General features: G+C 34.4%; 1 protein-coding gene across 4 annotated transcripts in view; it reads left to right on the forward strand.

The window, feature by feature from the left end:
* The window catches only part of SUCO (SUN domain containing ossification factor), an 82,147-nt gene extending 68,091 nt beyond the window's left edge, over positions 1-14,056 (forward strand). For all 4 annotated transcript variants that reach the window (XM_001100732.5, XM_015124042.3, XM_028850415.2 and 1 more), the window contains 5 exons: positions 1,324-1,428; positions 3,612-3,766; positions 4,241-4,332; positions 10,948-11,003; positions 12,042-14,056. In XM_001100732.5, the coding sequence (XP_001100732.2) occupies positions 1,324-1,428; positions 3,612-3,766; positions 4,241-4,332; positions 10,948-11,003; positions 12,042-12,485 (852 nt within the window). In that variant the 3' untranslated portion in view covers positions 12,486-14,056. The remainder of the gene's footprint in view (positions 1-1,323; positions 1,429-3,611; positions 3,767-4,240; positions 4,333-10,947; positions 11,004-12,041) is intronic.
* Positions 14,057-14,289: the final 233 nt, after the last annotated feature.

Below are 14,289 nucleotides of genomic sequence, written 5' to 3' on the forward strand. Positions count from 1 at the left end.
TAGATTAATTTGCATAATTGTCATCTTAATATTAAGACTTCTGACTCATGAACATAGTGTTTTATTTAGCTTTCATTAGTTTGAATACGAATGCCCCCTCCTGTGTATTTTCTCTTTGTTGATATGTAACATCAATGTCTTGTGTCTCAAAGACTTACTTAAGTACTTTTCAACAAAGTTGCATATTAATAGTATTGGAAGTTAATCCTGATTAGAAGTGTTAAACAACATATTAACTTTAATAGCTTGTCCTTTAAATGTTTATAAATGTCTTGAATTTATCAGAGTCAAAGGTAAGTCAGGATTCAAAAGAAACAATTTAAAAAGTCACATTTAGCATTTCGGAAAGATGAGGCAGGATAGAAAGTACCATAGTGGATCACAGTAAGGGAAGTAAGTGAAATCTTTTGCTGTAGTTTTATACACCCTCTCCACACACAGGTACACAGCTGAGACTTAAAACTTTTTTGAATCAAAATATGAAAAACTTAGGTCTAGAATAATAGTTATGTAGATATTTCATATAGGGTCCTAAAAGAGTTTTATATTTCCTTGACTTCTTCCTGCCCTCATTTCCTCCTCCCTAACTTTATTAATAAGTTCAAATTTTCAGTTTATGTCTCCCTAATACAGAGTCATAACTATGAATGTGATGTATAATTCCCTAAAGTATGCATGCCAATTATATTATAAACAAGACATCTTTGTTGATTATAAAAGTTTCTAAAATTCAGTGCTGCCTAAAACAAATGGAAAGATAGGCATTTTTGATGCATTTCTTTCATCGGTGATATTTTAGCATTGGTTAGATGAACAATTACAGATATTTCACTGTGTCCCATCCTAAGTTCCAACATAATATGCTATGAAAGAAATTTTTAAAACTTGGTTTTGAGCCTACTTTATAACCAAAAACATTCTTCAGAAAATTTTCAATTTGTCTTTGTGCCAACTGCTTTGCTTTAAAAACACTAAGTGACTTTTTAAATATTTCTGGTTATATGCTGGTTTATTTATAGAACCTATGTTAATTTGAAAAGTAATTTACCAACTTCTGTTTTACAGTATTTTACATTGTAGCAGTGAGTGGCAAAATAAATAAATAAATAAATAATAATTCTTGTTGGGGAGGGTTAGACACAGTCTCAGATACTTCAAGTGTTTTATTTCTAAAATTTCAAAGTTTACTTACTCATTGAGATTCCTATTAATACATTTGTTTTGAAATAACTTAATGGGGTTTTTTTAGATTATTTTATTTCAATTTTTAACATTAATAGTTTGTAGTTAATATTCAAAGAAAAATAAATTCCTTTATTGTAGGATCAGCGGCAAACTGAAGCCATCCAGTTGCTACAGGCACAGCTGACCAACATGACACAGCTTGTTTCAAATTTATCAGCAACAGTAGCAGAATTGAAACGGGAGGTAATTGTTACTGCTGGTATTATGAGACCCAGTGCATGTATAGAGATTGTCATAAAGTCAGGCTTGTTAACATGAACATAGTACCTAAAACTTTGACCAAACAAAATTGTAATTTGTAGTGAACTTTTTAAAAAACCAGAATATGGAAGTTTTAAGTTTTGGAAATACATTATCATAGTCTTTTGTAAAATATGGCTTTCATAATTTAGGCCATACCTATAATATAGGTATCAAACTTCTAGCAGGCCTTTTGTAAACATTGATAGTAGCAACATGTACTTCATTTTCAGTTCAAAACGGCTTTTAAAGTTGCTTAACAAAGCAAAAATTTCATTGATTTAAAAACTTTTTATTGAGCATCTAGCATATGTGAAGTGTGAGCTGTACACACCTAGGTTGTGCCATACGGTAGGTAATAGTCCCTGGCCTCACAGGGTTTACGTCCTGGGGGAGGGATAGAATACATATAGTAAATAAATAAATAGATGATAATTTCTCCTAGTGATACATACTGTGAAGAAAATTAAATATGTGTGTGTGTAGGGTGGTGGCAGTAAGGGATGCTACTTTAGAGTGATCTTGGAGAGCTTATCTCAGGAGGTGGTATTACAACTAAGTACTCAAGAGGAGTTAGCAGCCGCACATTGCCTGGAATGATAACAAACCTGTTTATAGCAGAACTAGGGCAAAGGACTGGAGAGTAGAAACAGTGTAATGTGTTTGAGAGCAGAAAGAAAGCTGATATGACTGGAGCGGAGTAAGTGAGAGAAGTGAAGCTAAGAAATGGGTTCAAGATATTGGCAGAGGCCTTGTCATGTAGGACTTTGTAGACAATTTAGAGTTTGAATTTTATTTGAATCATTGATTGTATCATTGGAAAGTATTAAGAAGTGATATGGATCATGTCATTAATGCTTAGCACTTTGAGAAACTCTCCATTTGTTGCTCTGTGGAGAATTGCCTGTTGGGGAACAGCAGGAGCAGAAGCAGACAGGAAATCAATTAAGAGGTAATTGCAGGCCAGGCATGATGGCTTTCGCCTGTAATCCCAGCACTTTAGGAGGTCCAGGCAGTCAGATCACTCGCGGTCAGGAGTTGGAGACCAGCCTGGCCAACGTGATGAAACACCGTCTCTACTAAAAATACAAGAAAATTAGCCGGTGTGGTGGCATGTGCCTGTAATCCCAGCAACTTGGGAGGCCAAGGCAGGAGAATCGCTTGAACCCGGGAGGTAGAGGTTGCAGTAAGCCAAGGTCACACCACTGCATTCCAGCCTGGGCAACAGAGCAAGGCTCTGTCTCAAAAAAAAAAAAGTAATTGCAGTAACCTGGATGAGATGGTGTTGATTTACAGTAGGATTTTAAAAGTTGAGAATAGTGTAAACTTACTGAATTCAGAATATTTTTAAGTTGTAGAAAGATAAGCCTTGAGGAATTAAGGTTGATCTCCAAGTTGTGGGCTTAAATAACTGGGTGGTTGATAGTTCATTTTTATAAGATGGGAAAGACTGGGTAAAAAGCACAATTATTTTTTCTCCCTAAGGAGGAGATAGTGTAAATGGAAAGACAGACCAAATGTGACGAAATGTTAACAATTGGTGAGATGGATAAAGGTGTAAATATATTTATTGTTTTATTTCTAAAACTTTTCCATAGGTTTCACTCCTATAGAAAGAATTGGAATGCTGCAAAGAATTTTTTTAAAATGTCATAGTTTATTTTCAAAGAGCATGCCCTGCATTTCTGGTCTTTGAAGCACATTTAAAAAAAATACTTAAAATGGCCTGGGGGCGGTGGCTCAAGCCTGTAATCCCAGCACTTTGGGAGGCCGAGGCGGGTGGATCACGAGGTCAGGAGATCAAAACCATCCTGGCTAACACGGTGAAACCCCGTCTCTACTAAAAAAAAATACAAAAAATTAGCTGGGCGTGGTAGCGGGCAGTGGTAGTCCCAGCTACTCGGAAGGCTGAGGCAGGAGAATGGCGTGAACCTGGGAGGCAGAACTTGCAGCGAGCCGGAGATCGCGCCACTGCACTCCAGCCTGGGCGACAGAGCGAGACTCTGTCTCATAAAAATATATATATGTATATACTTAAAATGATTGGTCCTTTGAATTTTAGATACCCTTATATTTTTCCTAATATGATTTCCTATGATTATTATTTAACCCTCTTCTTATCTCAGGTTTCAGATCGACAAAGCTATCTTGTCATATCTTTGGTTCTTTGTGTTGTCTTGGGACTGATGCTTTGTATGCAGCGTTGTCGAAACACTTCTCAATTTGATGGAGATTATATTTCAAAACTTCCTAAAAGTAATCAGTATCCGAGCCCTAAAAGGTAATATCAGCATTATATTTCACAATTTTATTTTTTTACTATGCTTTATATATTTTTGAGAAGTTTTAAGCAAATAAAGGGAGACAGGTAATTTCTTTCCCTATATGATTATCTTGAAACCAAAACATTAAAAACATCATTGGATAGTAAGATGGTCCTGTGCCTAACCTGGCTCTGTAGACTATAATAGAGAAAACACTAATAGTAAGTGCATGAAACCCTTGAAATATTTGGTTGAGAAAGATGCTCAAATGTGGAATTCAAAGGAAGAAGAGAATACATATTTTAATACAATACCTTTTAGACAAAGATCTTTAAAATTTTTTTTCACCTGTATTAGCAATAACTGGAGTGTTAGAGTTAGTCCTGTGCGGTATGCACAGTTCTCAATAACCTCTGTGTAGCCTCAACAAAAGAGTAAATTATAAGTACTTTACTCTTTGTAACCAATATGTATTTTTCTTAATGTGTTAGGTGCTTCTCTTCCTACGATGACATGAATTTGAAAAGAAGAACTTCATTCCCGCTCATGAGATCCAAGTCTCTACAGTTAACTGGCAAAGAAGGTAGATTTTTGTGGATATATAATATGTATATATAAACATGAAACTAGCTTCTGGCATAAATACAATGTCAGTGTTGTGTTCATGACCATCTGCAACAAAAAATGGATACAAGTAGCCTTTGTCTTTGTGCTGTGTCAAAGCCACTTTATCATTTTCACATTTTATATTTGTCTTTGTTCCTAAAAGCCCAGAGGGTAGGGAGGGGGGCTTAGCTTAATTAGCAGTTGGTAGCTTTGTTTGCACATGCTCCTGTTTAGAAGTATTTCTTTTTAGAAAGGGATGTTTGAGAAAGTTCAACAGATATGGAAAACCTGAATGTGCTCCCATAGCATCCTGTGCTTTTCTGCCTTCTCTTCTTATACAGGTAGGACCCCTTTTGTCTCTAGTTTAGGACTATGAGGCACTTTCTGAACAAAAATCTGATCTCTTTTTTTAGCCCCAGAACCTATAATTAGGTTCCATTGTCTAATGCTAAATAAATACTTACATTTAAATGACTGGATGTGTACTGAATGGATATTTTCCTATTTCAGTATCTTGTAGTTAATGCTTATTAAGAGAATTAGGAATTTGTTGTCATACTAATATTAAAATAACTAAATTACATATTTAGGAGTGCTTTCTTAATCATTGGTTGTAGGATTTAGTAACTGAGTGGCATGTTTCAATTGATTAAATTATTCAAGTAATCATTCCTGGGCTTCACTGGTTTATTATTATCACAAAGTTTTACAGACTTAACCCATTACATGTGTGTTTACTTAAGGCTAGTAAATCTCTTCTTCCTTCTTGCTTTTTTCTTTTTCTTTTGGTTGACATGTCTTTTTATAAGTGAAATTTTTAATTTAAGTATTACATACAAGAAAGTATAATTATATGTGAAACTTAATGAATTTTCACAAGCTGAATACAGCTAAATTAAGCTAATAATTAAGCTAATAAGCTTATTAAGCTAATAAGGTGCAAATAACACCTAAATTAAGAAGTAGAACATTAGCACCTCAAAAACTTACTTGTGTTCTTTTAGTCACTGCCCATCCTTTCCCAAAATAGCCAGTATTTTGATGTCTAACCATTGTGATATTCACCATGCCATTGACTATAGTCATTTGTTTAGTTTTTTTCCTTACAGTACTCCATTATATACATATACTATACATCATTCATTTACATTTAGATTATTTCCATTTTGAGGTTGTTACATACTTTTGGTAAACACCTGTGCATTTCTGTTAGGTATACACTGGAAATGGGATTGGTGGATCATAGGATATGTGTGTGTTCAGTTTTAGTAAATACTGTCATACAGTTTTCCACACTGTTTTATGAATTTGCCCTTCTATCAGCTGCATATGAGACTTACAGTTACTCCATATTCTAAGACATTCCTTATTTGAGGTGTACCCGTGCAATTAGAAAATACATTAGATTTTTACTTCTCAGCATTTCTAGTCTTGAGTGAAATCATGACTATCTTACAATTTCTCTTCTCTTTATCCAATTTTTTAGGGCCAAACAGATTAGCTTTTTGCACCTGATAATAGAATTACTTCTATTTTAAACAACAGTGTCATCTTGGTGTATCTTTACCAGTAAAGAAAGTTGAGTAGAGTACGTAGGAGACTGACTTTAGTCCTGATTCTACCAGTAGTTAATTCATTTATTTCTTCTATTGTTGGATAAGTTTTCTTGTTATGGCACTTATCATAGTATGCTTTGATTTTACCTATTTTTACTTGTCTTATTTTACCTCTAAGCTCTGTGGGAGAGACCATGTCTTTTTCTTATTGTGATAAAAATCACATAAAATTTATCATTTTAACAATTTTTAAGTGCACAGTTCATTAAGTATATTTACATTGTTTTGAAACAGATCTTCAGAATGCTTTTGTCTTGCAAACCTTAACTGTGTCCTTTAACCAATTCCCCTTTTCTCCTTTCCTCAGTTCCTGGCAACCACTATTCTATTTTCTGTTTCTGTGAATCCAGCTACTTCAGATACCCCACATAAGTGAACTCATACAGTATTTTTCTTTCTGTGATTGGCTTGTTTCACTCAACATAATGTCCTCAAGGTTCATCTATATTATAGCATGTGATAGAATTTTTTTCCTCTTAAAGGGTGAATAATATTCAATCTGTGGTATTTATATACCTCATTTCCTTTATCCATTCATCTGTAAGTGGACATTTGGATTGCTTCCCCTCTTGGCTGTTGTGTGAGTAGTGCTGTTCAGGGGTATACAAATATTTCTTTGCCCATTTTTTAGTTGGATTGTTTGATTTTTTTGTTTTTAAGTTCAGGGAATTCTTTATAACCTCCATTCTGGATTATAACCCTCATTAGATAATATGATTTGCGAATATTTTCTTTCATCCTTTATTTTGCTTTTTCACTGTTTGAATTGTGTCCTTGAATGTACAATTTTTAAGTCTGATGAAGTCCCGTTTGTCTATTGTGTTTTTGTTGTCTGTACTTTGGGGTCATATCCAAGAAATCGTCAAGTTCAAGGTCATGAAGCTTTTCCCCTATGTTTTCTTCTAAGACTTTTATAGATTTAGGTCTTTAATCTATTTTATATTAATTTTTGTATATAGTATAAGGGTCCAGTTTCATTCTTTTGAATGTGAATATTCCGTTTTTCCAGCACCATTTGTTGAAGAGACTGTCCTTTTCCCATTGAGTGTTCTTAGCACCCTTCTTAAAAATGAGTTGACCATGTACATCAGGGCTTATCTCTGGGTTCTTTATTTTGTGCTATTGGTGTATTTGTGTTTATGCCAGTACTCTACCACGTTGATTACTATACCTTTGTAATGTGTTTTGAAATCTGGAAGTGTGAGTTATCTAACTTCTTTCTTTTTAAAATTCTTTTCCTTATTTGAGGTCGCTTAAGATTTTACGTGAATTTTAGGGTGAACTTTCTATATAAGCAATGTCGTTTTACTAGTTCACTTGCAGATTATTTTGGATTTTCAGTGAATACAGGTACACATACTGAGAACAAAGACAGTTTTGTTTTTTCCTTTGCAGTCCTTATAGCTTTTATTTCCTTTGCTTTCTTAACTGTGTTATCTTGCATTTTCAGCAGTGTTAAATAAAAGTAATTGATAGGCATCTTTGTCTTGATCCAAAGGGAAAGCTTACCGTGTTTTACTGCTAAGATTGTATTTGTCATAGATGTTTTGTGGATTTTTTATTATGTATTTTGTCATTATGTGTTACCTATTGTCATAGGTATTTTGTAGATTTTTTATATTAGATTTTATTTCCATTTTTTATGTTACAAACATGAGTTATATTCAGTTTTCTAATGTTAAACTTATATTGCATTTTAAATACCAGTTGGTCATGATATATATGTGTGTGAATTTTGTATTGTATGTATTATTTCCACATAATTTTGTTAGATAATTATTTAGGAATTTTGCACCTATATGAATAAGATTGGCATGTAATATTTTCTCATGTTGGATTTTGGTATGTAAGGGTTATAAAAATTAGATGGGCAGGGGTATCCCTTTTTATTTTTCTTTTTTTTCCCCTTCCATGCATTCATTAAGATTTTTTACTTGGGGGGAAGTAAATATTCCCTTTTACTGCCATTATGTTGGAAGTTGTGTACTGGTTCTGTTCTTTTACTGGTTACCCTAGAAGTCACAAGCATTAATGTTTGCCAAAGTCTCAAGTTCATCAATACTTGTATCTTCTCCTGAACAATACATAGATCTTTTTTTTATTTTTTTATTTTTTTATTTTTTGGGACAGAGTCTCTCTCTGTCGCCCAGGCTGGAGTGCAGTGGCGCGATCTCGGCTCACTGCAAGTTCTGCTTCCTGGGTTCATGCCATTCTTCTGCCTCAGCCTCCCGAGTAGCTGGGACTACAGGTGCCCACCACCTCGCCCGCCTAACTTTTGTATTTTTAGTAGAGACGGGGTTTCATGTCTTATAGTTAGCCAGGATGGTCTCGATCTCCTGACCTCGTGATCCACCCTCCTCGGCCTCCCAAAGTGTTGAGATTACAGGCGTGAGCCACTGCACCCGGCCTACATAGATCTTAAAACTCTTATTTGTCCCAAGTCTTATTTGTGTTACTGTTCTTGTATATTTTAATTCTATTTTTTCTGCTTAATTTTAACTCAACAAGGTATTTCTTTTTACACTTAATGTTCATTTAAATTTACCACGTTTACTAATTTTTTATTCTTGAGAGCTTTCATTTGTCATTAGTTAAAACAAATGTTCTCCTTTTTCTTTATCATTTTGACATTCGTGAGGCTCTTTGAAGCTCTGGATTGGTAGGTTTCTTTTATTGGTATTGAGAAATTTTCAACCATTATTTTTTCCTCCCAGATATTCCCTGTGCTCCAGTCTCTTTTAGATTCTCATATTTAATTTATTACTTCTCTGTGTATCTTCCCTGTCTTGTAAACATTCCACCTTTTTGACTTTTTGTGCTGTATTTTGGATGATATCTTCTGATATGCTTCCAGGCTAGCAGTCTTACTGTTACTAAGTTTATTTGTTGGTTTTTCAATTTCAGTTATTTTTTCCATTTCCAGGAGTTCTTTTTGTATTTTTTTAAAATCCAGGTCTGTATTTTCCTTGTTATTTGTTTCCTGCAGATATTTTCAAGCTTATTTTCTAGACATATTAAGCATAATTGTCTTTATAGTTTGTGTTTGATAAATCTAGTATCTTAAATTTTTGTGAATCTGTTCATTGTCTTTGTAAGCTCTTACTCAAGGTGCGTTGTGTCTTTGTGTGCTACTTTTTCCCTTTGAAAAATTATTTGTAGTGATATTTGAGGCCTAGAATATAGGTTCTTATTTGAGAGGGAATTTGTGTGTTTTACATTAGTGTAATACCTTACATTCATGACTTGAGGTTTGTTGGGCCACCAGGTGATGATAATTTGTACTGCAAGTTCATGCATGGTTTCATTCTTTCCCTGAGCGTATAATCCTTTGGAGTCTCAGTTTGCTGTACACAGGAAGATGGTATCTTATGACACTAAACTTTGGGTGGGCCCTAGAACCTGATTTCTGATCCATTCCCTTATGATACCATGAGAACCAAAGTTCATATATTCTTGTGTTGGCAAAAGTTTTCAGGGCAAAAATGACTTTTGTCTTCCACTTGATTGTCTGGGTTCCCACTTTTCTTTCAGTTTTAGCCTAGGGATTACTTTCTTGGCAGCTTTTCAATGCTTTTAGTGATTTTTTTTTAAAGAAAACAAACTATCATTACCTAGTTGCTTTCATTGTAGAGGTTGATCTGAATAACATAGCCGTTTCTAAAAATATACATCATTTTTAAAGAAAGTAAATTAAGATTAGTAATCTGATAGAAATGACTGTTTAGAGGGATGTTTTGATATTTTCATATATTTGATGACTTTCTCAAATCTCTGAAAGATAATGTAAAAAATTACAGTTGGTTGAATTGTATTAATAAATTTCCCAAATGGGAAGCTTTTATAGTGAATTTGCTATGTGTAAGCTTTTGTCTGTGTCAGACCTTAAATTGTTTATTTTTAGTGGATTGAATAGGATTAAAGTCTCATAGCCTCTCTTTAAAAAATATGTGTCTATTTTGTCAGTATGGGGGTGGGGTAGGGATATATCTTGAATCTGCTTAGAGTAATGAAACCTTAGAAACTTTGGGCTAAAACTAATAAATCTAATTTATTCACTATGCCAGAAGTGTTTATTCATTATTGCTTAGTAATATATATTGCACGTTCAAGCTGTTTTTAGATTTGGATTTCATAGTTTTGATCATAGTAATAAACAGAGAAAAATATCTTGGATATCTTTTTGTGTTTATTTCTCTAACTGGCTTCTAAACACGGTCACAACTACTTGTTGCACATTGTTAATCTACCTTTGTGACACAGTTTAGAGGCTAGTCCTTCAGGGAAATATTCAGATGATCTGCAGGTTTGGTGTTCGCTTACCCAGGAATGTTTCTTTTCTTACCAGGTAAAAGTAGGGCTAGGCCCAAAGAAAGATCCTTATTCGGCCGGGCGCGGTGGCTCAAGCCTGTAATCCCAGCACTTTGGGAGGCCGAGGCGGGTGGATCACGAGGTCAGGAGATCGAGACTATCCTGGCTAACATGGTGAAACCCCGTCTCTACTAAAAATACAAAAAACTAGCCGGGCGTGGTGGCGGGCGCCTGTAGTCTCAGCTACTTGGGAGGCTGAGGCGGGAGAATGGCGTGAACCCGGGAGGCAGAGCTTGCAGTGAGCCGAGATCACGCCACTGCGCTCCAGCCTGGGAGACACAGCGAGACTCCGTCTCAAAAAAAAAAAAAAAAAAAAAAAAGAAAGATCCTTATTGTATTGGTTGATGATAACCAGCTACTAGTTAACAACTTAAGGAAGTATAGTTATTTGAAGATAACCAGTCAAGTATAGGAATCGTATCATCTTCCACCTTGCCTCTTTTTGCGTACTAATTTAAAATACATAAATATATAGTTAACCTGATATAAATTAATTGGTTCTATTACTAGAGGATAATAAGGAATGATTTTTCTTATTTCAGTATGTAATTATAGCAAATCCACCAAATCCACTTTACATTTTACATCTGCTTTTTTTTCACTTACAGTAGACCCAAATGATCTGTACATTGTAGAACCCCTCAAGTTTTCTCCAGAAAAGAAGGTAATTGTTTATTTCTTTTTAAGTTTATTGCTATATTTTGTGATCATAAATGAAGAAAAGAGGTTGAAAGGTTCAAGGTATAATTACCTTTAAGTAGTCTTTAATTGAATGTGTATTTTCTATCATGGTAATGGTATAAATAAATATTTACAGGGGTCAGCAAGCTGTGACCCACAGGTCATATGTAGTCTATTTTATATGGGCCATGAGCCAGATAGATTTTCTCATTTTTAAAGAGTGATAAAATAAAACAGAACAGCATGCAAGAGAGAAAATATGTGACCTGCGAAGTCTAAAATATTTACTGTCTGACCCTTTACAAAAAACATTTGTTGATCCTTGGATGATTATCATTATTTATTACCAAATGCATGCCAAGCACAGAGCATACACCATTTCTCTAAATCCTCACAACCTGAAGATGATGTTATCCTCTTTTTTTTTTTTTTAATGAAAAAACAGCAACTCGGAATGTACTTAGGATATTTTGGCTTCAAAGTCTTTGCTTTTTCATTTTGCCTTTCAAATTAAGTTATACTAATTTTAATTAGTAGTAATTTTATCTAGGTGAAAGAACTTGGGCTTTGTAGGAAAATAGCCTAAGATTCCTTCTCAACCTGGCTACTTACTACATTGTAACTTGGGCAAGGAACCAAACATCTGAACCTTGCTTTTCTCATTTAAGAATCAAGGGTAAAATACCAACCTTTCAGGGTTAATAACTGCCATAATACATGAAAGCAAACTATGCTATCTGGCAGTTAGTAGGTATTCAGATATTAGTATCATTCCCTAAACCTATATTCATAGGTAGCAGGTAAGCAATTTAAAGAGTTTTGATTCAGTAGTATTTACAAATTGGGAAGGTGATGGTAGTATCTACATAGAACATAACAAGGTATGTGTTCTGTGCTGTTTATAATACTGTTTTACTTTTCACCAGGAGGTGGCACTTCTCTATTTGCTCAGCTCTCTAGGTGTTTGATAAGGTTACTATGGGAAGTATAATTACTAACTTTTCTTTTACTTGTGTTATAGAAGAAGCGCTGCAAGTACAAAATTGAAAAAATTGAGACCATAAAGCCTGCAGAACCATTGCACCCCATAGCCAATGGAGACATAAAAGGAAGAAAGCCCTTTACGAACCAGAGAGATTTTTCTAATATAGGAGAAGTTTATCACTCTTCTTATAAAGGTCCTCCATCTGAAGGAAGCTCAGAAACTTCATCACAGTCAGAAGAGTCCTATTTTTGTGGCATTTCAGCTTGCACAAGTCTGTGCAATGGACAGTCTCAAAAGACAAAAACTGAGAAGAGGGCTTTAAAACGAAGGCGATCTAAAGTTCAAGACCAAGGAAAATTGATAAAAACTCTAATACAGACTAAGTCGGGATCATTGCCGAGCCTGCATGACATAATCAAAGGAAACAAAGAGATCACCGTGGGAACATTTGGTGTTACAGCAGTCTCGGGACATATCTAAAATTAATTGAACTTTTCATACTGAAGACTTTTTTGTTGTTCTTTGGAGAACAGTCTGTGGTATTTGAAGGGTTTGGGGAGGGAGAAAATATTAATGGGAAAGGCATTCAGAAATTATGGTTTCTGCCTTTTTAAAAAGTAGATGGGATTGTGTCAATCTTGGTTAATGAGCTACAGTTTTACAAAGCTGATCACTTCCTATAAGGACAATGGTAGACATTTTATAAAGATGTTTTTTCACAAGATTAATTACTGGGACAAAAGTAATTTGGAAGCCCAGTTCCTTAGGTGGGATAGGAATGAAAGCCTAAACCTCTTCCTTTAGCTTTGTTCCTATTTCTTGCACCTTCCCATATTTATGTGCCTTTTGTCTATTTATAATGCCACTGGAAGAGGAGGGAGAACTTTTTCTGTTATTTGATTTCTTTTATAACTGTGTTAGGTTTTTGAAGCTACAAACACTACAAGGCTTGGAGGGGTCTGTGCCTGAAGCTCAGCAGTGTGGGTCAGACAGTCTAAAGATCCTAAAGACTTGCCAACTGGATCTTTGTTTAGCAAACTCACTGGAAATGAACACTTAATGGAATTTTTAAGTCTGTTCTTTTAGGTAGATGGTGATGCTCTTGTTATTTTCACTTATTCAGACTGGATTACTTCTTACTTAGTTACTAACTCAATGAGGAAAATAAAAACCCCTACAGGATCTTTTTTTGCAAACAACTGATATATGCAAACAAATTTTTGACAAATTCACCTTTTAAACACACTTAACCATTTGTGAAGGTTTTCTTTAGCTTACATTTTAAACATACACAATAAACACTAATCCTCCAAACTTTCACTGTTTTTATTAGTACGAATATAAAATTTGAAGGTTTGGCCAATTAGTACAAGTCTCATGATATAATCACTGCCTGCGTACATATGCACAGATCCAGTTAATGAGTTTGTCAAGCTTCATCTAATTGGTTAAGTCTAAAGGGATTATTATTCCTTGATGTTTGCTTTGTATTGGCTACAAATGTGCAGAGGTAATACGTACGTGATGTCAGTGTCTCTTTTTTTTTTTTTGTCTTTAAAAAACAATTGGCAGCAACTGTATTTGAATACAATGATTTCTTAGTGTGATTGTACAGTAATGAATGAAAGTGGAACATGTTTCTTTTTGAAAGGGAGAGAATTGACCATTTTGTGTTGTGATGTTTAAGTTATAACTTATTGAGCACTTTTAGTAATAACTGTTTTTAAACTTGTCTAATACCTTTCTTGGGTATTGTTTGTAATGTGACTTATTTAAAGCCTTTTTTGTTTGTTTAAGTTGCTGCTTTAGGTTAACAGCGTGTTTTAGAAGATTTAAATTTCTTTCCTGTCTGCACAATTAGTCATTCAGAGCAAGAGGGCCTGATTTTATAGAAGCCCCTTGAAAAGAGGTCCAGATGAGAGCAGAGGTAGAGTGAGAAATTATGTGGTCTGTGTGTTGTGGAAAGAAAATTTTCAATATGTAACTACGGAGCTGTAGTGCCATTAGAAACTGTGAATTTCCAAATAAATCTGAACACTTGTCTTTATTAATTACTGGCTCTTCTGTCTTTTAAAAGAGAAGTCAGAAATTATTAATCTTTGAACAGAGATTTAAGTTTTTGCCACTTTTAAAACTAAATATAGCAACATTCCATTCAATATTGATCACATTTCAGCCAACTACAAAATGATTATACATTTACATAAACATTTTGCTCCCTATACTATCAAAATTTCACTTTAACTGTTTCATGTCTAAATACAGCATAACATTTTGCAACTTG

This window comes from Macaca mulatta, chromosome 1 (genome assembly GCF_049350105.2).
Source record: "Macaca mulatta isolate MMU2019108-1 chromosome 1, T2T-MMU8v2.0, whole genome shotgun sequence".
Classification (NCBI taxonomy): Eukaryota; Metazoa; Chordata; class Mammalia; order Primates; family Cercopithecidae; genus Macaca; species Macaca mulatta.